This window comes from Erpetoichthys calabaricus, chromosome 3 (assembly GCF_900747795.2).
Source record: "Erpetoichthys calabaricus chromosome 3, fErpCal1.3, whole genome shotgun sequence".
Lineage (NCBI taxonomy): Eukaryota > Metazoa > Chordata > Cladistia > Polypteriformes > Polypteridae > Erpetoichthys > Erpetoichthys calabaricus.
In genome coordinates this window covers 78987485-79013412 of record NC_041396.2, presented here as the reverse complement: position 1 = coordinate 79013412, position 25928 = coordinate 78987485, and the positions used below count along the sequence as shown (strand labels likewise).

The 25928-nt window shown below is 36.6% G+C and overlaps 1 protein-coding gene across 1 annotated transcript in view; it reads right to left on the bottom strand.

Annotated features, from left to right (window-relative positions):
• Positions 1-21160, bottom strand: part of plg (plasminogen) — a 63498-nt gene extending 42338 nt beyond the window's left edge. Inside the window, exons 1-8 of the mRNA XM_028796960.2 lie at positions 20995-21160; positions 20356-20491; positions 18536-18642; positions 14551-14665; positions 12296-12435; positions 10904-11024; positions 4475-4593; positions 3146-3308 (exon numbers count right to left, since the gene is read on the bottom strand). Coding sequence (XP_028652793.1) covers positions 3146-3308; positions 4475-4593; positions 10904-11024; positions 12296-12435; positions 14551-14665; positions 18536-18642; positions 20356-20491; positions 20995-21043 — 950 coding nt within the window. The 5' untranslated portion in view covers positions 21044-21160. The remainder of the gene's footprint in view (positions 1-3145; positions 3309-4474; positions 4594-10903; positions 11025-12295; positions 12436-14550; positions 14666-18535; positions 18643-20355; positions 20492-20994) is intronic.
• Between the last annotated feature and the right edge of the window lie 4768 nt (positions 21161-25928).

The window sequence follows — 25928 nt, the reverse complement described above, 5'->3', positions numbered from 1 at the left end:
TTTCTTCACACACTTCTGCTGAATAATTTGTTGATTGAAAGTAATCAGTGCTAGTGTGTCAGACAGAATATGTGCTCCATTGCTCATAAAAACAGTGAATTTTTATTTAATTCTCTCCTTTGCTACTACCTCCAGGATTTCCAAAGTGCGCACCATAAGTGAACCTACTGTATCTTTTTAAACAGCTTGTTGATTCTGTGGGCTACTCTTGAAGTGATGTTACCTGCCCAGCAGTTGACAGTATAGAAAATTGCACTGGCCCTCACAAAATTTGTAATGGATGTCACTACTCAGATTAAGGAAGCAAAGCCTCTTAAGGAAAAAAATTCTGCTCTGCCCTTTCTATAGTTCCTTAGTGTTACTAGACCAGCCCAGCCTGTCATTGATTGATCCCATAATAAGTGACTGGTGATATAGCCTCTTTGGTGTATGATATTAATTCCAGACAATTATTCCATTGTTAGAATGGTAGAGAAGAACACACTTTACCTCAAGAATGCTTCTTATGAAAGTAAATTTCATTGCTGCAGCAGCAACAGATTATGAGAAATATACTGGTATATTGCTTTTGGCATTCAAGTTGCCTTAATAAAGACAATGATGAACTGGCAACAGATTTGTATATAATTTCATTAACTGCTTCACCCAATAAGCCACTGAGGGGGTGTTTGCGTTACTCATTAGTGCCACTTTCAACAAGTATATAATTATAGTAGTTTTCCTCCTAGCTCTGGGTTTACTAGACATGAATTAACCATGGCCTTCTTGACTCTCCTAAGGGGGCTATGGTCAACAGTTGCAGTGAAAGGCCTCAAATCTCAAGCTGTTGGTAAAGGCTACCTTCCCGTAGATATAATTGTCACCATATACATAACCTGCATTTAAAGACTCAGATGATCAGAAACAAAAGTTATCTTGCATGCTCTTTACTGTCTGCAGCAGGATTACTACATTTTCAAGTCTGAAAGTTATTGCTTTTTTTCTTAAGTAGAGCTGTCGTTATCTTCTTCTGACGTTACTCTGCAGTATCAGGATAAAAGCGTGTTTAACAGTTTTTATGTACTAATTTTTCTGTCATTTTATATACTGATTTTTAGCATTTTGTCTGCCCCTTGCCATGATTTGGCCGGTCACTAACTGTTCCTTGGTGTTTTACCTTTTCTTGAACATCATTTCCTAAGTTTCAAAAACCAAAAAATGCAGTGGCTATATTTATTTTTATTTCTAAGTGTTTTTAACAATGTTGAAAACTAATTACATTCTCCTGCAGTGTCAAATTTTTATTGAAGGTTGCTATGCTGTTTGTATCTGATTATGTTTCCTTTTGTTTGCACTGTATCCTGACTTTGATCTATAATTCATGTCCTGACCTTTGTTAACTTATTTCACATCTTCACAGTTTTGACCTTTGTTTTTTATTTTGACTTAGTGAGCTCTTCCAATTCCTTTTTCATTTAAAATTGCTACTACCCATTGCAGGCAGTACTCCCCTCTCATATTTATTTTGTTAATGTTTTGGTGTTTGCAGCATTACTAGTTGATGATGACACAGAGTGTACTTCAGTTAAGCATTGCAGTGCTCTAGGTGCCATTGCTACTTGTTATGCGCATGCCTATTCTGCCTTTAAGCCTGGTTCTGACTTTGTTGAGAGATCTCAGTTTAAATATTCTTTTTAGGTTTTCATGTACATTTACCTTTGCAGAATCTCGTCTTGTCACTTACTAATTTGTGATCTAGCAACCAAAAATAAAATATCACTGCCTTTAATTACTTTCACTTGTATACCAGACACACCGAATTTATACATCAATCTGCCTCAACATTAATACTACTGACAGGTGAAGTGAATAACATTGATTATCTTGCTACAATGGAACCTGCTAAGGGTGAGGGATATATTAGGCAATAAGTGAACAGTCAGTTCTTGAAGGAATTTGTTGGAATTAGGAAAAATGGCCATGTGTAATGATCTGAGCCATTCTGACAAGGGCCAGACTGTGATGGCTAAATGAATGGGTTAGAGCATGTCCATTATGACAGGTCTAGTTGGGTGTTCCTGGTATGCAGAGGTTAACACGTACCGAAAGTGGTGCAAGGAAGGACAACTGGTAAACCAGTGACAGGGTCATGGGTGCCCCACGTTCACTGATGTACTATACGTATGTAGGGAGTGACTGAATTGCTGAAAAATTAATGCTGGCTATAAGAGGAAGATGTCAGACAATACAGTGTATTATAGCTTGCTGCATATGGGGCTACATAGCTGTGGAGTGCCCATGTTAACCCCTGTCCACCACCAAAAGCATCAGAACTGGACCATGAAGCATTGGAAAAAGGTGGCCTGGTCTGATGAATTATGATTTCTTTTAGATCGTGTGGATGGCCATGTTTATGTATGTTATTTACCTGGTGAAGAGATGGCAACAGAATGCATTGTAGAAAGAGGGGAAGCCAGCGAAGGCAATGTGATGCTCTGGTCAATGTCCTACAGGGAAAATCTGGGTCCTGGCATTTATATTGATGTTACTTTGACATGTACCACCTACCTAAAGATTAGTGCAGGCCACATACACCCCTTCATGGCAAAAGTATTTCCTGAAGGTACTGACTGCTTTCAGTGGGAACATGACAAAGAATTCAATGTGTAGATTTGGCTTCCAAATTCCCCAGATCTCAATCCAATCAAGCATCTGTCAGATGTGCTGGAAAAAACAGTTTCAATCCATATTTGCCTAACCTCGCAACTTATAGGGCTGAAGGATCTGCTGCTAATGTCTTGGTGTCAGATACCACAGGACACCTTCAGAAGGTTTGTGGAGTTCATGCCTTGATAGGTCATGTTTTGCCAGCATGAGGGAGACCTACACAATATTAGCCAGGTGGTTTTAATGTTATGGCTGATCGGTGTATGGAAAGTCTATTTAAAAAAACACTTTTTTTCTGGTAACGTGAAACATTTTCTGTTTTCAAACTAGGAGTGTGGACTAATGTACCCTGGAAATTATGCCATATGTTAAGGAATTACCAGTGTATTTTAGACCATATATGATCTGTTCTGCTTCCTTTACCACAAAATTTGTATCTTATATTCTAATGTAGTGCAAAAACTGTAAAAAAAGAAAGAAAATTAAAAAGAAGACTTACTGGCAAGGATAATTTTCTGGAGTTCTGGAATGTTTATGAGGACTTTGTGCATTCCAAGCCTGACATGTCTTCCCATTCACAGTCACTGCTATTGTCCCACGGTAGGCATTTCCTTCTCCTGTGATACAGCTCACTTCTGGAGTAATTTCTGGAGGCCTGGAAGCTATAACGAAAGAGCATGAATCACTGTTGATAATATACTACTAATGCAAGCTTATAGGTCTCCATCATTCTTGTTTGGGCTCTTTCCCTTATTTGTTTCACCCTCCAAATGCCCTGGATGAGCTCTGCCAATCAAATCCCATTTAATTTTGCCAGCTCCTTGACAGCTGACATATACTAGACATTTTCATCTGGTTGGAAACAAACATTACAAGACCTAGGATGAAACCTTACCTTAAAAATCACAGCAAAAGAATATATACATATTGTCCTCAATAAAAAAAACTGTTGCAAATAATTGCCACCTATATTCTAATTGAGCTCTTATTTTTTTAGTGGCATCCCATCATTTGAGGTTATAAAACTGAAGAATTATTACAAATAACAAAAAATGTAAATGTGCCCAATCTGCAGATACTGTGTTATTAAATGGATCTGATGGAACCTTCATGTTAGACAAAGTGATGTCATAATGTAGATATTCCAGAGGGAAGCAAATGGTATATCATGACAAAAATTCTTTTCAGACTATATTTTCTGAGCATCATAATTTTGGGCAACCACTCAATTTTTTGTCCAGGTTTATATTATTTTGTTCATGTGTCTTTTACTCTTCTGTTGGGGTAAGAAAAATAAATGAATCTTTTTGAAGGGCATTGTAATCTATAAGAGAAACTGGCTGCATACAAAGACAACCAGTTCTACTATTTCCTTAATGGCCCAGTCACGTTCAGATACTGTCCATGGATATCACACAAATTTACCAAATGGACATTTTCAAATTACAATCTGTCAAGGAAGGTGAGTAAAAAACATAAAAAATGAGGTTTGACCGATTTCTGCTACTTTATCTGGATTGAATGTATACACCTTTGTTACTGGATGCATGTAGCATGGAAGAGCTGAACAATTTTCACATGCACAAACCTTAGCTATACTTTGCACCTTCAACCACTTTGTATTATAAAGATATAATGCAAAACATACATTTTTCCATTTATAAAAGAGAAAAGATTGTGTTTTTGTCAATAATAAAGCAGCTAAGTTGAAGGATTACCAGAAAAATGAGGGTTGCCAGCACATATGCTTTTTATATCTGCTCATGTTGAAGGAACCAACTCAATAAATGACTAAAAAAACAAAGTCATGAAAAGAGTTACCACTTACTGCATCGAGGGAGAGCACATAGCTCCCAGCGTTTGTTAGGGTTTGTTGTGAAGCACCATGGTCGAGGCTCTCCATCTGGATTTCGGCAATAGTTCTCTTCCAGGTATTTGTCTGGTAAACTAGGGATTATAGCAATGATAAACTTGATTTAAACAAACTGAATTTAAATAATGTAAGTAAAGAGATCTGGCCAAATCTGAATGTGATGAAGGCCTGGTGAATGTTAAAATTTTCAATTCTACAATGTCAGAGGGGAATAGCTTATAAATTCAATATATAAAAATGTTAATTTTTATTTATATATGTTAATCCTTGTTAGTATAAAAACTGCTATCTTTAGTGCATGCTTAATTAGAAAAAGAATGGCCCAAATATCTTATTTGAAGTTGATTGAGCAATTTATCTATTTTGGCTAAATTGCATTAAAGGGAAACATGGCTTAAAAGTAATAGACTTGTCAGGAATTCAACAAGAGACATCCAGTCAGTTTTATTATTATGCACATGTGAGCACTGCCCATCACCATCAGTGTAGCAGTCTACATAACCAATGTTAAGGGAATAATTAATTGAAATTTGAATAGACATTATAACTTCATTTATCTGGAATTCAAGATATCTACAAAGACCTAAAGCAGAAGATGGCACTACCTAACATTTAATTTTATTACTGGGCAGCAAATATATTTTTATTGTACGAGGAAGTCGAGAGTGACAGAGAAGTATGTAAGAGTTGTACAGGATATGTATGAGGGAAGTGTAGGAGTGGTGAGTTCTGCAGTAAGAGTGATGGATGCATTCAATGTGGAAGTGGGATTACATCAGGGATCGGCTTTGAGTCCTTTCTTATTTGCAGTGGTGATGGACAGGTTGACAGGTGAGATTAGACAGGAGTCCCTTTGAACTTTGATGTTTGTTGATGACATTGTGATCTGTAGCGATAGTAGGGAGCAGGTTGAGGAGACCCTGGAGAGGTGGAGATATGCTCTAGAGAGGAGAATAATGAAGGTCAGTAGGGACAAGACAGAATACATGTGTGTGAATGAGAGGAAGGTCAGTGGAATGGTGAGGGTGCAGGGAGTAGAGTTGGCAAAAGTGGATTTTAAATAAAAGGAGTTTAAATTTAAGAAGTTTAAATACAGTACAGAGTAACGGGTATTGTGGAAGAGAGGTGAAAAGAGAGTGCAGGCAAGGTGGAATGGGTGGAGAAGAGTGTCGAGAGTGATATGTGACAGATGTTTATCAGCAAGAGTGAAAGGGAAGATCTACAGGACAGTAGTGAGACCAGGTTAGTTATATAGGTTGGAGATGGTGGCATTGATCAGAAAGCAGGAGACAGAGCTGGAGCTGGCAGAGTTAAAGATGTTAAGATTTGCATTGGGTGTGACGAGGATGAATAGGATTAGGAACGAGTACATTAGAGGGTCAGCTCAAGTTGGACGATTGGAAGACAAAGTCAGAGAGGTGAGATTGTGTTGGTTTGGACATGTGCAGAGGATAGATGCTGGGTAAATTGGGAGAAGGGTGTTAAAGATAGAGCTGCCAGGCAAGAGGAATAGTGGAAGGCCTAAGAGAAGGATTATGGATGTGGTGAGAGAGGACATGCGGGTGATGGGTGTGACGGAGCAAGATGTAGTGGATAGAATGATATGGATCAAGATGATCCTCTGTGGCAAACCCTAACGGGAGCAGCCAAAAGAAGAAGAAGGAGAAGACTGGGCAGCAAATATACATACTATAAAGTCCTGAGTATCAGCACAAATGAATGAACTTACACCAGCTTGGACAGTAATGGAAATTAAATCTTGCTCTATTTATTTATATGTCCACTTTGTGACCCAGTAAATAATAATTTTCATCAATATACCAATAATCCAGTCATCCATCAATTACTTAGAATATGAAACCAATGAGGGATGCACTTTAAGGCATAGAAGCTTTTATCTGTTGCTCCTCTACACGATAATCACCTTTTTACCCTCTCAATCTACAAAGTATTTCTTTTTTGTAAATCATATGGGATTAAGACACTTAGAGAACTGTATATAGATAACATATAGGTTTCTTCTGAACAATTATGCTTCAAATTTAACTTCCCAGCAACACAATTTTTCCACTGTTTTCAAATTAGGAATTTTGTTAAAAGAAACTTATCTAATTTTCCAGACCACCCAACCTCTTCTATTCTAGAGGAAATACTGGTCAGTCATAAAAACTCAGACAGCATCTCAATAATATATAAAAACATCTAAAAGAATATTCCCTTCAACAGTCCTAAGGTGTGATGGGAAAAGGGCCTTTACATTAACATCTCAGAAAAGGAGTGGAAGTCAGCTATACATAGAATACACTGTAGCGCTATATGGGCAAAGCACTCAATAATTCAACTTAAAAGTTTTCATTGATTGCACTTATCTTGTTTAAAATTGTCCAAAATATATCCAGGGTAAGACTCAACCTGGGAGCATTGCAATTTTGCTGTACCCTCACTGGGCCACGTGTTTTGGGAGTGCACTAAATTAATGTCAATTTGGACAAAAATCTTGGGCCTGAGTTGCCTCGAAAGCTTGCATATTGTAATCTTTTTAGTCAGTCAATAAAAGGTGTCATTTTGCTTGGCTTTTCTCGACAAAAATCTTTAAATACTTATCAGACAACCTCAGTGTCACAATACCTCCTAACCCATTAATAGCTATATTTGGTGTACTTGCAGATGGGCTTAACGTGGAGAAGGAGAAATTGATTGTAATTGCCCATACCACACTACTAGCACATACTTATTTTGTTTAACCGGAAGAATCTCAACCCATTTTTAATAAGTCAGTAGGTACAACAACAACAACAACAACAACAACATTTATTTATATAGCACATTTTCATACAAAAAGTAGCTCAAAGTGCTTTACATAATGAAGAGAAGAAAAATAAAAGACAAAATAAGAAATTAAAATAAGACAACATTAGTTGGTAGTTAGGTAAATGACGTATATTATTTGAAACTATAAAAAATCAAATTCTCACCTATTCTGACCAAAAATGTTTTCAAACATGGCAAGACTTAATTAAAAAATAGAATAAGCATTCATTTGGGGAAAAAGAAAGTTTTCCCTTTTTGTATTTGTATGTTTTATTATTTTTTTTTCCTATGGTCTTTGCTCTCCTTTCTTTCTCCTGGGTAGGAGTTGTGTTTTTTCTTTGTTAGGTTGTAAAGTTATTTATTTGCCATATATTTTCTGCAAATTTTATTTGCTTGATTGTAAACTATGTTACTTTCTTGAACTAAAATTATTAAATAGAATTTATAAAGTAAAATAAAATAAAGTCTATAGGAAAAGGGATAATCACTGTTTTCAAATGGAAAAGATTCCTATGAGCAGAGAGGAGACAGACATTATAATTATATTGTAAAATATTAAATTAAATCCCTGAAGATATACTGTAATTCCAAAATCTAATTCATGATAACCTTCCTAATCCATTTCATGGTTGTGGAAGTTGAAACCTATCTTAGCAGCAAGAGATGTAAAGCAGGAAATCAATCCTGAATGGGACACCATTTCATTATAAGGCACATGCATGTACCCACCTATATCAACTCTTACAGGTCATGTTAGAGTCATCAATTTATCTTAACAGACATATCTTTGGGATATGGGAGGAATACAAAAGCACTGGGAGAAAAAAAAAACTATACAGACACAGGGAGAATAAACAAACTGAGCAGATGGATTTAAATCCAGGTTTCTAGAACTATGAGGATGCAGTGTTAACTCATACAAATGATATTGGTTGAGTTTTTCAGTATGTTATTAATATTTTAATTATCAATTTTTATTAGTTGAACTAACCTGTTTCATTATAAATAAACTTTAAGTACAGTCATACTATTTTTGTCAGCACATTTTCATCCAAAAAATTTTAATTTTATTGCAGATAGGACTTTATACCCTCCAGAAAATTAAAACACAATGCCTGGCCAATGTTTTAGCACCACTGGCAGTTAAGAAACTGTATTCTCTTATTCTCTTTCACATACTATACGCATTTCGTTTCTTAGTGTGGGAGCATTCTCCCTGGATCCTGGTAGTTGCTGGGTATTCCATTGTTCTCTTATATCCTACAGATGTGCAGATGTGCATTTTAGATTTATAGGAAAATTTAATTTGACTTTGCCTGCCGAAGTCAGGTGTGTGAGTGAGTGTGCTCTGCGATGGGCTGAGATCAGCTTCATGATCTAATTCTGAATCTTTGTATCTAATCCCATGTACCACAAAAAGCAGATTAAAAAATTTTGAAAAGTATGTTATTTTGTTAAATTTTACAATTTTACATGCATTTAAATCATTGTTTCAAACTGGCTTTGAAGGAGCTATGAGGACCGTTCTACATTCAGCTGAACTTGTGATAATGAGGACACAACAAATTCCTCTAACTAGTTTTGGATTTACTCTGCTTCTAGGATTCTGAAATCTAATTTTTTTTAATATGCAAACATGTTTCTGAAATTTGGATGAACAAGTCTAAGTTTAATTGTATAAACTGAAATTAGGAAATCTAAAAAAGCACATTCAAACGAACTGAAGATATGAACATATTGATTGGCTAGCTTATAACTAAGTCATCTCAATATCTCATCTAGAAACTTCTAGAAGGTTGTCAAGGTTACTGCTTCAACTTCATGTCTTGGTAGCTTGTTCCAGATTGCCACAACCCTTTTGTGAAGGAGTGATACCTGAATTCAGACCTAAATGCATTTTCCTTTAATTTTCACTGCTGTTCTTGAGTATGTGATTCACCCTTAAGTTGAAAGAATTCTGCTGGATCTACATTATCAATGCCTTTGAGAATTTTAAAGACCACATGCAGTCTCCTCTGCTCGAGACTAAACAGGTTTAATTCTCTGAGTCTTTAAGAGAATGACATGCCCTTAAATTTTAGGGTGCATTTGGTTGCTTCAAGTGCTGCTATGTTTATCTTGTAGTGTGGTAAAAGGAACTGTACAGAATACGTCAGATGCAGTCTCACTAGTACACTCTATACACTATCAAAAATAAAGGTGTCAAAGTGGTTCTTGAGTGATGCCATAGGGGAACTATATTTGGTTCCTTAAAGAATCATCCTCTTGAAGGCTCTAGAGCTAATCTTTATTTGTTTAGATGCATAACAGGCTTCATCAATAAATATGAATTGATGGTAACACAATTTTTAAATTCCAGTGGGTGCCTGATTTTAAAAGGACTCTTGCTGCAAACAAAACACAGGTTGAGTTCAGATTTTCTTGATCTCTTAGCATCCTGCTAGATAGCCTAATAATCAAATATTCCTGTTTTGTCCACATTAGGATCCTTTTTAAAGCCCAAAATTCATACGCAAAGAACCCTTCCCAAATTTAGTTGTTTGTCAAGCAATGGAATCACACAACCCAGTAAAGTGGCATTAAGGAACCATTATTTTTAAAAATGCAGTCTAAGCACAACATCCCTTTATTTATAATATAGTTTTTATGATCTAACCTAACATTTTATTTGTCTTTTTAATAGCTTCTTTACATTGCTCAGATGATGAGATGTGTCAACATAATCCCTCAAATCCTTTTCAATGTTGCTTCCTTTAGTGACTCACAGCTTGTATTTGTAATCGACATTCCCTTTTCCCATGTGTAGCACTTGTGTTTTTCTACATTAACCTACATTTTCCAAGTTTTAGCCCAGTTCTGAGACCTGTTCAAGTTTTTTTGAATTGCTTTTGCGTTCTCCTCAGTCTCTACCATTCTTCAAATTTCAAAGTTTTGTAACAATACAATTAATGTTATTAATATAAATCAAAAAAAGTAACAGACACGTGACAGGGCCCTGAAGGACTCCACTGATGTCCTCATTCCATGTAGAGCATTCTCCTCTTATCTGTACTCTTTGTCTCCTGCCAGTTAATCAGCTTGATATCCAGGTTTGAAGGTTATCTCTGATGCCTGCATCTTCTAGTTTCAAAATTAATGTTTGGTGTATGACTGTATCCGGGGCTTTTTGAAAGTCTAAGTAAATTATTCTGTATGCTTTGCTTTTGTTGACTTTTGCAGTTTCCTGTTCAAAAAATCTAAAAGATTGGTTTGGTAAGATCTTCCTCTCATAAACCCATGTTGAAGACAGGTGGTGACAAGCGATGACCCTAATAATTAATAACACTGAAAAGACAACAACACAAGCCAACATTATGTGACATATAATCCTGCTTATTGATGTCTATTCATTGTGGGATATGGATTCACTTTACTCTTTTTTATCAGAAGCTAATTTTACATCTTTTTACATTTTTTGCTCTTGTTAGATATTTTATTTCTTACTGTGGACTGAACTGAGAAGCCCTGCTTAGAAATATGCTACTCACTTGATATCACATGATGAGTGTCTCTTGGGAAGGGTTAGTCACTTACATATTTGGAAGGTAACCATGCGTGTGTGGAAACTGGGAGTCCCAACGCTGACATTCATAGCCATTTTCTGTTTTTGAAACTTTACCACGGTAGTCTTCTCCACTGCAGTAAATGCACTCTTCTATAGAACAGTAAGTGAAAGGATCATTAAACAAAGCTCTCAACTACTGCACTCATTTTTTTCTACTCTAGAGCCCTTAGATGGTACTGGGTTGTAGCCAGACCAACTTTCTGCTCCTACAGAATCATGTCTATTGTTTTTTAATCTTTATACAATAATTGCATTTCCTGCCTCTCACAAAAATGTATTTATTTCCTTCAGAAAGGGAAATATCATTAATTCTAAAAAAAAAAAAACCCTTTATTACTTACCTGTAGTCTCACATACTTATTAAAATCACACCAGCCAAATAATAATATGCTTACAGCAATGAATAAATACACAGAAAATTTCAATAAATGTTACTTTGTTGTCAGGGACAAACCTGACAAAATGTTATGGGAACCTAAAGCCACTGAATCTCTTGAGGGGCAAGACTGAACATCCTTGGCTTAGTATTTCAAGCTGCTATGTAGATTTTATGATTTGGATATCAAATTATTTTTTCTCATAATAAAAAAGACAGCAATAGGGAAAGAGTGAATATGCATGACTTTTCATTGAATTATGTTTTTTGGATTTTAGGTAAACTTGCTTAACAGCAGAAAAGTATAGGAATAAATATTTTTTCCATTGGTAAAAGAAAGTGAGTTAAGGCACAGGAAATAATTGGCATTGTTATAATTAGAACACACACAGATAAGACTGGTGACTTCTAACAGTATGGTATAATAAAATATACTGTGTAAGGGTCCCTACAACCACTAGAATTCAAAATGTTACAAGACTGGGAATGAAAGAGTTTTTAAATCCTGATTGTAAAATTTCAAGCTTTAGAAACAGAAGATTGCTACTGTCTGACAGATTAGAACTGACCTTTTCTAATCTGCTTGTGACATACAGTAACTCAGTTACAGAAATCTTCTGGAGCACAGTAACTTTACTCTTAATTTGTTCTTTGGAATTTTTTCTTATTATTTTGTTTACAAGCCAACATATAGAAGCAAATTTATCAAAATATTCTAGGAGGGACTTATGAAAAAAGGCTGTCATATTTTGTTGGCACTAAACCATTTCAGTTTTGTTGGAAAAAGCCTCACTTGGTGTTTCTTACCCTTCTTACTAATGTCTTTAAGTTCAGTTTGTTGTTAATGATTGTCTAAATATTTTTAGTACTTCACCATCTCTACAGTTTGTTTGTTTACTATTGTTATTAGACAAGAAGGATGAGAACATGTAAAATCTATAGCCATATCCCTTGAAGAAACAGGCTGATGACATTGAGGATTTACCATTGCAGTCAGGTATTGAGCAGTGTTCCCATCTTGTAGCTGGATCTGTTGTGTAGCACCATGGTGAATTGGGATCATTGTCAGGATTCCTACAGTAGTTTGACACCAAATCAGCCTTTGGGTGAGTTGCTGGGGTGATGCTACAATACAAGAAAAAAGATTGTAAGGCTTTCCATATGTAATAAAGCAGAATAGCTTTTTAGGATATAACATCTGAAAAGCATATTCAGAATTTCTTCATTAAATCAATATTTGCCAGTTACTCCAGATGATCTTTTAATTTGAAGCAAGAATCCATGCTTAATTCCAATTACAGTATTTCCCTTGTTTGCCCACTGTGGGAACCTTTCTACAATCCTAGAATCTAATTTATAATCCTAGATGGGAGACATCACATACTATAATAGCTCATTATTTAAAGATGCAAATCTGAAAAATATACAACTTTATCAAAATAAAAATGAAGTACACAGAAAAAGTATATCAATACATTGGCATAATGTATTAATGGCATAAAATTAGTGAAATCATAGTTCAAGAACTGAACCTGGGTCCCAGTTTCAGCAGCATTATGTTTTACTTATCACTCAATGGCAAACATTTGGTTTCAAAAGTGTGGAGGTCTTCTAGTCGGAGGGGATGTCAAATTTAACAACTGAAGCTGCTGATATTGCTGACCTGGGATTGCATATCAAATTACAGGACTATTTGCAGACTTTCTAGGATAGTTTCAAATTTTCCAAAGTAAAGCATGCTCACTGCATGCTGACAGCCAACTAATGTCAGTGTCTGTAGTAATGCTTTCTAGGCAAAATGGTATAATGTGCCACCAGCTTAAGACAGTTCCAGGTCAAGAGTTCCAGTTTCAAGCTTTGTCACTCTGCTTGTGTTCAAATCAACCTTCTTTGATTAATCTTTATTCTTTCATAAAGGCATGCATGTGATTTTAACTGGTTAATGTAAACTGGCCTCCATGTTGGTGAGGTGTTGACTGAGTATGCCCCGTGATGGACTGGCATCTTGTGCAACATTAGTTCTTCACTACTGCCTTGGTCTACCAGTAGAGCTTCAAGCTTGCTGTTTCCTTGTAATGGACATAATAGCTTCAGAAAGTGAACAGATGATTTTAAAAAGATACAAAACGAACAAACAAACAAACAAACAAAAATGTTTTAGACTGTGTAAACATTGCACACAGGTCTCCTCAAAACCAGATTAAGACCAAGTAGATTAGAGCATATAAAACATATGCTTTTATTAAACAAGTCAAGACACAAAGGGGAGGTAAACATAGACAATAAATAAAGTACAAAAAATATAGAAAATAAGATAATTAAAATATAAATAAAAAATAACAAAACTGTCAGTTTCTCTGTGCCTGCCTCTGTTAATCACATCCATCTGATGGGATAACTTGTCTTCTTACCCACCTTAAGTGCCTCATTAAAACACTTCCTTCACTTTCCTCTCCCTCTGTCTCTTTCTGTTTTGCCCGTAGCCTTTTCTGTTTTCATCCCACTCGCAGAGCATTTCTGCCAATCTTACCTCCCAACTCCACACTTAAGATGCCTCTTCCTGGGATCACTAAGCTTCAGAATTTGGAGTCACCCTATAGTTGGCCCAAAAACACCAAAGAAGAACTTCCTCTAGTGGCTCCTAGCATCCCACCACCTGAGATTTTTTTTTTTTGCCTTCCAAATACCAATTTTATACTCTGGCTCAAAGTTCCCCTATATTCTTAGTCAGGAAATACGGTGCTCATCTATCCTTTTCTGGGCATGCATGTCTTCTAGTGGCCCAGAGTTATTTCCTTCTTTAAAATTTCTTCTTTGTATTTCTTTACTGTAGTTGAGGTTAGACATTACTTCAGAATCCATTATCATATGCTTGCTCCTTTCCCTTCTGCTACATCCTCTCTTCTGTGTAGTTGTTCATGCCTCTCTTTTTTCTCGGTTGTTCACCTTAGTTAAATGGCATACCTTTCATTTTCAGCACTTATCTTTCTGTACTGGCATAACATGTACTGTATATTTCTTGCTGGTGTGAATTTCTTTCATCTTCATAGAGCATTGCCTAGCCCTGTCCCTGCTTTATATAGTGCATCCCAGTATACAGTTCAACTGTCTGTATCATGACAACTGAAATTTTCCCATTATGATTCCAAGGCAAAATAACCCAAAAATCTGAATCAAGGCAAGTTTTGAACAAAATAACTTTCAGTTTAAATTTAAGATATACTTTGAAATAATAGGTACTTGGGTTTGTGTGGGGTTGTGCTTGCCCATGGCTGACAGGTTTTTCCTGATGCTGTTTTAGACATGGTTCCTCTGTAGTCAAAACCATTGTTTGTCTTGCATTCTTGAAGGTATACTGAAAACAAAGATAATAAGCAAAATAGGTATGTCATACTAGTAATGGTAGTTATTATAATTATATTTGAAAGGTTTTCACAGAAAAATGCAAATTAATAATTGACAGACCAAAAGAAAGAGAATTTTAACTTTTTTGAAAGCAAGATGGAATTGAGCATGACAGTAATAAATACTGGTGAATGAACAAACAATGTGAACACAATCAGGTATGTTATTTTAAGATGGCCTCACTTTTAACACAGATTAAACTCAACCTATTATTGTTGAGAAATCTCATATTTAAGCACAGTAGAAAGTCCACAAGATTCTTTCTATCTGAGACTAAACGTTGACAAGTTGCATGTTGATTAGTACAACTAAATAAGGTTTTCCTGTACACTGTGGAACTTTTCATCTTCATTTCAATCATTTATTTGATTTGGAAATTTTCCTAATTGTTTTCTGTACATTGTGTTTAATTATAACTATGAATATCTTTTTCCACTACCTCCAACCATTCTCTTGCTTTGAGATAGCTCTGCTTGTAGTAGGGCTCAAACAGAGCAAGGACACTTAGGTGAAAGACACTTTCTCAGTTACAAGCCCAGTTAGGCACTTGAGCTGACAAAGTTTTTTTAAAGCTCAACTGGCTAAGACAAACTCTTCATATACTGTAAGGACCAGACCTGTGCTTGCATCTCAGGAGTCCTGTGAGGGTGACCTGTAAGGAAGCATCTTCAACCACAGAGAACCTGGTTACAATCTCATTAGTTGCCAACATTTCTATGATTTATAACCAGAGTGTATCTTCACCCTATCACACCTTCATTCACCTTCAAAACGATTTCTGCAGTTCTGGTTTCAAGGAAAGTTTGATGATCGTCTGGCATGATATACAGTATGAACAGAGAACAACAGGTTCATAACACTACTTTCAGTATCCTGCTTCAAACCAAATACAATTACTGAATTACTCTTCAGTTGGTTCAGCTACACAGACTTTCTGCAAGATACAAATAATCTTCAAAACTTTTCTCTGCCAAATTATAAAGTTGTATATTCTAACCCTTACTTTATTGCAGAAATAATATTGGAAAGGGATCAAATACAATAAACAGTCTAAAGCATAATACACAATATAGTGGTCATATTATATATGACTATGACTGCTGTTTTCATCTTTAGCCAAGTCAAAAGAATTTCTTTTTTTTTAGTAATTTCTGGTGTGTATTTGAGGGAGAGTTGTTATTTTTGTTATACTATCTATCTATCTATCTATCTATCTATCTATCTATCTATCTATCTATCTATCTATCTATCTATCTATCTATCTATCTATCTATCTATCTATCTATCTATCTATCTATCTATCTATCTATCTATCTATCTATCTGCCTGCCTGCCTGCCTGCCTGCCTGCCTGCCTGCCTGCCTGCCTGTCTGTCTGTCTGTCTGTCTGTCTGTCTGTCTGTCTGTCTGTCTGTCTGTCTGTCTGTCTAAAACACATCAAGATAAATTTCATTTTCAAGTCCCTGATTACTGTGGTGACTCGTTCACTTACCTACATATGAATGGCCAAAATGTTCCTCCATATTCTACCCGTACTTTCAGCCAACCCTCTTTCTCTTTTTCTCTTACTTACATAATTCAGTCCTTACAATTTCAACACTTCTAGTCAATTCTAACTCAGCCCTGCAATTATATACGTAGATAGATAGAACTTCATTTGTCCCCAGAAGGTTTTTTTAAATAAATACATGAACAGGTAGACCAGTAAGTAAATAAATAAATACACACACTTTGGTCTGAATACACACTAGAATGACAATAAAGCAAGAAAATTCAAAAGAAAAAAAAAGTATCTGGGTTTCAAAGCAGCTCCCTAGCTGCCTGTATTATCTGATGAACTACACAATTCTAAAGTACCTATTTCCTGTTGCAAACACAGACAGAACACTTTCACATACTGCTACTCTTGGTGAGACCTGCAATTGCCCATGCCATTCTTTCCTGCCAGCTATGCTCCATCTTCAATGCCCTTTGGATCTTGTGACAATAGCTTTTCTTACTTCTCCATAGCTTTTTTATGTAGTATTTGCCAAACACAATTTCACCTTTTGTGTTATTTAATGGAGCCTCTTCCTAAGTCTGCCTGCAAGTCAATTTACGTGTCTAACTTTCTGAGTGTTAGTGTGTTTTTAAACATTTGAAAACTGATCCTGACTCTGCTGTGTTCATATATCAATACTTACTACCTTACGGCTGTTAAGCTCATTCCTAATGTTGTTTCATACTCTCACTTGAAGCTATGACTTCTGAAGTCTCCATACAGTGGCTCAATATTCCTATGCAACTTCTGTTATAGGGTGGCACAGTGGTAGCGCTGCTGCCTCGCAGTAAGGAGACCTGGGTTTGCTTCTCCCCGTGTCTGCGTGGGTTTCCTCCGGGTGCTCTGGTTTCCTCCCACAGTCCAAAGACATGCAGGTTAGGTGCATTGGCGATCCTACATTGTCCCTAGTGTGAGCTTGGTGTGTGGGTGTGTGTGTGTGTGCCCTGCGGTGGTGGGGTTGTTCCTGCCTTGCACCCTGTGTTGGCTGGGATTGGCTCCAGCAGACCCCCGTGACCCTGTGTTAGGATATGACGGGTTGCACAATGACTGACTGACTGACTTCTGTTATATTTTTTCTTCCTCATTTTGAAAAGTGTTATGCATAATAAAAAATGATTGAAAAGAATCAACCAGTGATTATGGTTTGTTGTAAGTTTAAATGTTTTTTATTATGAATAAAAATGTATTCAGTTGTCCATTTCTTCTGCCTTTCCTATTGAAAACTAACATATGAACATTAATAACAAAAACACAACCTTTATAATTCTAAAAGTATACAGTATGATGAAGTAGCTTAAACTCTTTCCAGTAAACACAGGCCTCATGTTTATTTTTTATGTTTAACTAAACCTTCTGCACTTTATTTAACCTCGTGTTTGTCTTACCACAAATGTTTACAAATAGTAACATTTTAGCTGAGGTCCAAAAAAATCAATGCGTATAAAGGTAAAAGATTTACAGGAAAGGTCTTCTCAACCACTGTGATTAGTCTTATCCAGGCCTCACTGAGTTTGGTGGACAGAAATCATGTTGACGTTATGAAAAATTCTGTTTGTAGAAAAATGGAACAGTTTGTGACAAGACGGTGCAGTGATTCATTAGAATAGTGTTTAACATGTTTCCACACCTTCTCATCTGTGTTGCCATGTAACTACTACAGAGAAATAGGGTCTTATTCTTGATCTGAGAACAATAAGCTGTCCTCTATATTAAGTACAGATTCCTATCTTCTTAGTTACCAGGGGGATAGTCAGACAAAAACAAGCGCAAGAATATTGTTTATCAAACTGACATATAATCTAATATTTTTGATAAAAGGTTCTTTAGTTTTTGAGTCTCTAGTAGTTGATGTTGTTACCTGTGCTGTAACCTAGTAGGTACTGTGGTGGACTTTAAATCAAAAGATTATTAATTCAATATCTTAACTTTTTATCTAATAATAAGGACTTCCATCCCTTTGTCATCTCTTAATTGTCCCAAAAGGATGAGAGTGTACCTGATGCCAACCATCAGGTATTATCTTCACTGGAGCACATGTCCTTTTCTATTATCATCTCCAGATTTAGTACAGTGGTATGAAAAAATTGTGAATTCTTTAACCACAGACCACATTATGAATGTACAAAATCAACAAAATGCTATGTAATTGAACACAAATAAAAGTACATATCTTAACTTCCCTAACAGATTGACATTTTTCTGATGTAATCTCATTTAACATTACTGTCACTTTCCAACAGCTCTCTACTTTAATTATTTTGAATGATACTTCACCACTTACATTTCTTTTCATATAACACAGCATCCATTGTCCGCTGCACTGGGGTTGTTTTACTTGTATCTGTAAATGTAATGCATTCTTGCCCCTTCTGGATGTACACAAATGACCTAAGTTAAAAACACAATAAATTAATAAATAACTTGAACATTTTTACATCTTCTTCATAAAATTTAAATAAATTAAAAAAAACATAATTCCATCTGCAGGAAGGAAGGTGGCATCATGAGAGATAGGCTAGTGGACTCTTTGCCAGGATTCAGGAAAGACTATAACAGAGTAAATGTGACAGGAGTCAAGAAATGCTTAAAAAACAACATTACCTTCATTTAGTTGGACAGGAAGTGAAAATGCAAAAAGATCAGGTTTTCTACAACTGGTAGGCAAACCACCGAAATGTTCACAGAGTAAGCTAAAATGAATCCATGTGAAAAAGCTAAATAATTTGTATATGATGAACCAAAATAATCCTTTTCATTTTCACTTAATTGTATTATTAGATTATTCACTTTTGCAAAACTCTGCCACTTCTTAAAAATTTTAAGCAGGTGTTCTATTAAATCAGACTTCTGAACTTGAATTAAATGCTTTACCTGCATCTTTAATACTTGGGACGCATAACAAATTAGACATTATATAAATATCTATCTTATGCAATATGTTTTGGCACGGACTGATTCTGGGCTCAGGAGTTATTCATTATGTGTACAGTATGTTTAGTGTTTAGTTCTTATAAATGAAAGTCAAAAGTGTGCTTCATAAGAAAAGAGTGACTTGCTTATAATGTAAGAATCCTTCAGTTTGAGTTTTGCCTGTGGATTTTCATATTACATTTTAACTCTGATTGCTCACCCCTTCAGTGTTAGTAAATGAATTTAAATGAGGAGTTTGACAATCTCACATTCGTCTAGCATATTTACAGGCCAGAGATGGAGATGATCAGCAACTCATCCTTGTCTGCATGTGCATGTGGCGTTCTTTGCCATAGAGTTTAATTATGTCATGCTATAGAAAAAAATTCAAAAAAGTTTTTTGCAGTATTTGTCTCTTAAACAAATTACATCATTGTATGTACAGTATACCAATAGGCAATCATTTCAATTAATTGGGAATATTTTAGAATGTTATGCCTCAATAATTTTAGAGTATGGATGTGAGTAAATTAGTACAATCAGCCAAAATCAAATTGATTTCAGCTAGTTTGTTTCACTGACATATTAAAAGATATAATGATATTGTACAGGGGGTGATAAAAATAAAGCAACAACAGTATATTTCTGTCTTCTGACAAAATTAATTTACTCATTGGCAGAATTGTTGTAATTAATAATGAAATATTGTAACTTTAATAACTAAACATAAATTAGTGCTAAATTAAACTAACTTTAAGAAACATTTCATTTATTTCTTCAGCCTGAAATAAAACGTGTATGCCAGCAGTTCTCGTTATTGGTCAAGAAGGACTCCTGCCTTTTATTAGTGGTTGACTGATTGTTGTCTTTTACAAATCTAACATAGTGTCATCTTCCAGAGTATTAATATATATATTCATCAACCACAAAGGCAAAGGTTTCCAGTGCTTAGTTAACGACAAAAGGATAACCAGGCTATATCTACAGTAATTTGTTGCTTAAATGTTTAAACACGGCAAAGCAGAACTGACTAAACTACTGTATTAAAATGAATTTGTGGAGGTGTTAATATTGCTTCATTAAATAAAAGAGAAAATAAATTAATTTACAAATAAATGTTGCAATAGCCACATTCGCATTACTCTTCATCCAAACTTGGCTTTGCTACACTTTTTTGTAAGAAAACATTACCTGCATGTAAACCTTGTCTCAGAGTCACATTTATCAGCACATAGTACATCACTAGAAGTCACATAAGAATTTTTGAGGATAGGCTTTATCCATGCTCCTTCTGTTCTCAAATAACCATCCAGTGGGCCTGCCTTCACTACAAAAAAGAATAAACAAGAAATGTGCAAAGAAGAGTGTAAATTTGCCCACAAAAAGATGCTGAAAGCTGAAAACAAATCTAAGAATTACTCCTATTTCAATTATTGTGTGAAAGCAAACTGAATTCAATTCATTTTTGTATAGCTTACTTCAAAGAGTGCAGGATTGAATATAAATTGAATGTAATGACCCTATAATCAGTATATACAGTAAATGACAGAAAAGAATAAATATGCTGTTTTTAGCTGTTTAAAATAATCAGTGTTTTATAGCCACCATTTTGACTAATATAGCAAACTGACAACCTTGAATAACAAAGTGTCAATAGGTCTGATTTGTTTGATGAAACAGAACTTTCAAAACATGTCATTGGGACATTTCATGCAATATTATTCTACCTACATGAAAACAAAAAACAAAAATCATATGTCTAACAAAATAATTCCGTCTCTCTCTGTCTCTTCCACAATGACTTTATTTCTTTGAAAGAAGTCTGCTTACCTGAATAAAGCCAAGTGAAAAGCAGCACAGCTGCCCTAGAGGAAACCATTTTGGTACTGACAATCCAAACCTCTGAAGTCTTTTGCAAGTCTATTAGCTTTTCAATTCAGCAAACAAAGTGAGGCAAAGAAGTCAATGATTGTCAGCACAAGGACACACACTGACCAGAGTTCCTGTCAGGCAGCATCTAATTTTCTTTTGAGAATATCAAAATCAGGTTGCATTGAGCACTCCTTAAAGTCCACAGCTTTTTCCAGTCCTAACATGTATTTTAAACTGTACAAAGAACCTCATGTTGGGGGCATCAAAACAAAAATAATAAAGCAAATATGTTTTATTCACATGTTGTATATTTATAGTGAACGTTATGCAAGACACTTCACAAGTACAGTCCCATTGCACAACTATTTCAATTTATCTTTAACAATTTAATATACAAGTCATTTAAAAGGAATGTTCTAAAATGTAGAAGGTTTTGTTTTGGAAAAAAGACATTTGTTTCTAGAATTTTGGGAAATTCATTTGGAACTGAAACACAAAAGAGTTGGATCTTTATCTCCATGATACATCTTACTTTATATCCCATTTAAAAAAATATTTATAAATAGTGTATCATAGAGATGCTATAGGCTATCACTGCATGTAACAGATGGTCCATGCAGGAGTCCATTTGATTTTTCTTTCAATACAATATCAACACAGCCTCTTGCAATTGCAACCTACCTTCTCCACACTAGTTAATCAGACCACAAAGCAGAACTAGGTAATTGATGGATATTTTCGATCACTTATTTCCTGTCTCACCTGTTGTCTTCAGTTGCAGGAAGAGTTCATGTCAGTAGAAGTTTGAGTATCACTGTCACTGCAGCCAGTATCATTAATACAATATCAGGACAATGTAATTTCTTCAGAAAAAAAATGATATTTCTCTGTTTCCATCTGAGGGGCTAATTCAGTTTTATCTGCAGAGTACTATTACCTCTTGTTGCGTGTGTGTGTGTGAATGTGTAAACTGAACTTCCCAGTTGTTGTGATAGGGCCTGAAAGCTAGAGCCCTTTATTCTAGGCATTACAATGAAGACGCCTTTTTTTCTTCTAATTACACATTTGCACTTCTGATCCAGGCTGTTCCCAGTCAATGTTACAAGGTAGAGAAGAAGTATGAAAAGAACATAACCATTTGCTCCCTTAAAAGCAGCAACAGTTATTTGAAAAAAAAAACAAAAAACAAAGAAGATCAATATTAGGAATGCACAGAGCTAAAACTGTAAGATGAGATCAGAATAATCATCTTGATCTTCACCCACAGCTGAAGAGAACAGTGCTGTCCTTTGTTTCTGGTTTTGAACATTACTTTTCACTTTGATTCTGGTTAGCTTTCTGGTTTTAGTAATAGGTTATTTTAAACTCCTGGTAAATTACTTTGCCTCAGTATTTTCGATTTCAATCAATCTCCTAATCCTTCTTTGCCATTATTTTTGTAGCAGGCAAGTGTGGGCTTAATAAAACTAGTTGGGATTTGCAATGCTGCTGTCCAACTGACTGACAGCACTTCTGGCATTTGAAAAAAAAATGTGTGCGTTTGTGTGTGTATATACAGGGTGGCCCATATTTATGTTTATGATTGAAAAGGTGTTATTGTCAGGAAACTACCAATTTTATTATCAAGTAACATAATAGAAAATGAACATTAAGAACCTTAAATGTTGTTTCATCCCCTATTCTCCATGGCGTGGTCCACCAATGCGCCATTCAGATTGATACTCACCTGAAAAGCAACATTGTCACAGGCGGCTTGGCACATCTGTACTGGTATCCTGCTCTAGCGACAATCAATTTGCCGCTATTCTGTTTTTGAACACAGCAGGGGTTGCCCAGTCCAGCACATCATTTCTCCTATTCTTGGGCTGCACAGTGATGCCATTTTTGATACTTTTTACGCAGTAGTTTAAACGTTACAGCCTGTGAAACATCATATACGTAAATATGGGCCACCCTGCATATATATACTGTATATATATATATATATATATATATATATATATATATATATATATATATATAAATATTGTGAGCTCGGGTCTGAACACCATCAGACAAACACCAGCACTTTATCATACACGTTTATTAAACAAGCACACAGTGCCCCCAGCACCAATCACCCTCCACAGGCCTTTCTCTTAATGTCCGTGGGCCACCTTTCCTCTCCTCATGGGAGCTTCGTCCTGCTCCCACTTCCGACTCTAGCTCTCTGATTGGAGTGAGGCAGCCCTTTTTATTCCCACCCTGATGTGCCCCAGGTGCCTGATGACACTCTTCGGCAGCACTTCCTGGTGTGGCGGAAGTGCTGCCCTTGCACCCAGAAGCACTCGGTGGCCCAGGGGACGTATAAGCCACCTCCCGGTCCTTCTAGGCATCCCGGCTGAGTCTGACCCCCAACCTCCTGTGACAATGTATACTAGCTGTCCCCTGCCATGCCCGAGTAGTAGTGAAACAGGACAGTGAGGAGGGCCCTGCCCAGCTCCCCGTTCCTGATGTCACGCTTCCCTCTCCCCTCAGCTCGCAGCCTCTGTCTTGGATTTGCGTGAATATATTGCTCCAGCAGCAAACTATGATTCTTAGCACGATGAGAGGAGTCATAAAATCAACTGGAATGTTCAAGCAAATTACAGGAAAAAAAACCAATTTAAATCTGTTAAGTAGTTCTCTCATCCACTAGCTAAGCGGAGGTAAGGTATGCCCGATGCTGGCACATGAGTGAGGATGGCCCTGCCCCCTTCCCCTCGGCCTGCTGCGTGTCTCTCGGATTTGCGCAAATAAATCAGTACCAAAAGTGAACTATGATACATAGCACAATGAGAGAAGTTGCCAAATTGACCGGAATGTTCCATCAAATTATAGATAAAATACATAGTAGTTCTCTGGTGAAAAGCGGACAGACAGACAGACATTGGATTTTATATATATATAGTCACGCATGCGCGATTAGGGAGCCGTGGAACGACTCAAAACATGACGGGAAATCATATGTCAGACAGGAATGGCGGGGTACTAACCTCTCTCTCTTTATCTCTGCAGAAAGAAGGACGCACCGCCGCCATGAATCCACCTGAACACATGTAAACAATACAACACTTCCGCCTTCCCTCTGTCTCTCCCCGATGATGTCAGCAATCCCAACATCCATCACGATTCCTTCCCAGCAGTCCATTCACCTATTTCCGGTCCGTCCAGATAAATGTTCCCCTTTCCTCCATCATGGCGGCTGTATTATGTATGCCAATTGTGTATTATTTCTGTGCAAAAAATTCATCTTTATTTACAGTATACCGGGCCGGAAACCCCAAACCTTTATGTGCGTTGAGTCATTACATTACAATATATATATATATATATATATATAATATATATATATATATATATATATATATATATATATATATACAGTGCATCCGGAAAGTATTCACAGCGCATCACTTCTTCCAAATTTTGTTATGCTACAGCCTTATTCCAAAATGGATTAAATTCATTCTTTGTCTCATCAGACCAGAGAATTTTCTTTCTCATGGTCTGAGAGTCCTTCAGGTGCCTTTTGGCAAACTCCAGGCAGGCTGCCATGTACCTTTTACTAAGGAGTGGCTTCCGTCTGGCCACTCTACAATACAGGCCTGATTGGTGGATTGCTGCAGAGATGGTTGTCCCTTCTGGAAGGTTCTCCTCTCTCCACAGAGGACCTCTGGAGCTCTGACAGAGTGACTATAGGGTTCTTGGTCACCTCCCTGACTAAGGCCCTTCTCCCCCCGATTGCTCAGTTTAGATGGCCGACCAGCTCTAGGAAGAGTCCTGGTGATTTCAAACTTCTTCCACTTACGGATGATGGAGGGCCACTGTGCTCATTGGGACCTTCAAAGCAGCAGAAATTTTTCTGTAACCTTCCCCATATTTGTGCCTCGAGACAATCCTGTCTCAGAGGTCTACAGACAATTCCTTTGACCTCATGCTTGGTTTGTGCTCTGACATGAACTGTCAACTGTGGGACCTTATATAGACAGGTGTGTGCCTTTCCAAATCATGTCCAATCAACTGAATTTACCACAGGTGGACTCCAATTAAGCTGCAGAAACATCTCAAGGATGATCAGGGGAAACAGGATGCACCTGAGTTCAATTTTGAGCTTCATGGCAAAGGCTGTGAATACTTATGTACAGTGATCCCTCGCTATATCGCGCTTCGTCTTTCGCGGCTTCACTCCATTGCGGATTTTAAATGTAAGCATATGTGAATATATATCGCGGATTTTTCACTGCTTCGCGGATGTCTGCGGTCTACAGTACGTGTGCTTCCTCAGTTGATTTGCCCATTTGCATTCAAAAAAGGGACGCATTTGAATTCAAACAAGGGACGCTATTGGCGGATGGCTGAGAAGCTACTCAATCAGAGCACGCGGTTAAGTTCCTGTGTGCTGCTGATTGGCTCAGCGACGGAGTGCTGCATTAACCAAGAAGTCTAATCTCACTCATTCAGCATTAACGTGCCCAAGCGCCAACAGAAGATGCAAATGATTGCAGAAAAGGTAAAAGTTTTGGATATGTTGAAGGAAGAAAACAGCTACACCACTGCAGGACACCATTACAGCATAAATGAGTCCACAATTCTTTTTATTTAAAAAGGAGGAAAAAGCATATAAGATCTACGGCCACAGTGTCCTTTAACCTGGGCGCAAAACGAGTTGCAAGTGGACGTGATAAGGCAGTAGTCTGTGATGGAATCTGCTTTAGGGATTTTGGATTGAAGAGTGATGGAAGAAGAACAATGGCGGTGCTAAACAGTCGCCTGAAGTGGCTCCTTTAGAGAGCTGTAATGCTATCCTTTGTTGTGCAGTAAAATTAAACTCATCGTTATCGGACAAGTCGTCGTGTCATTGTTGGGTGAGT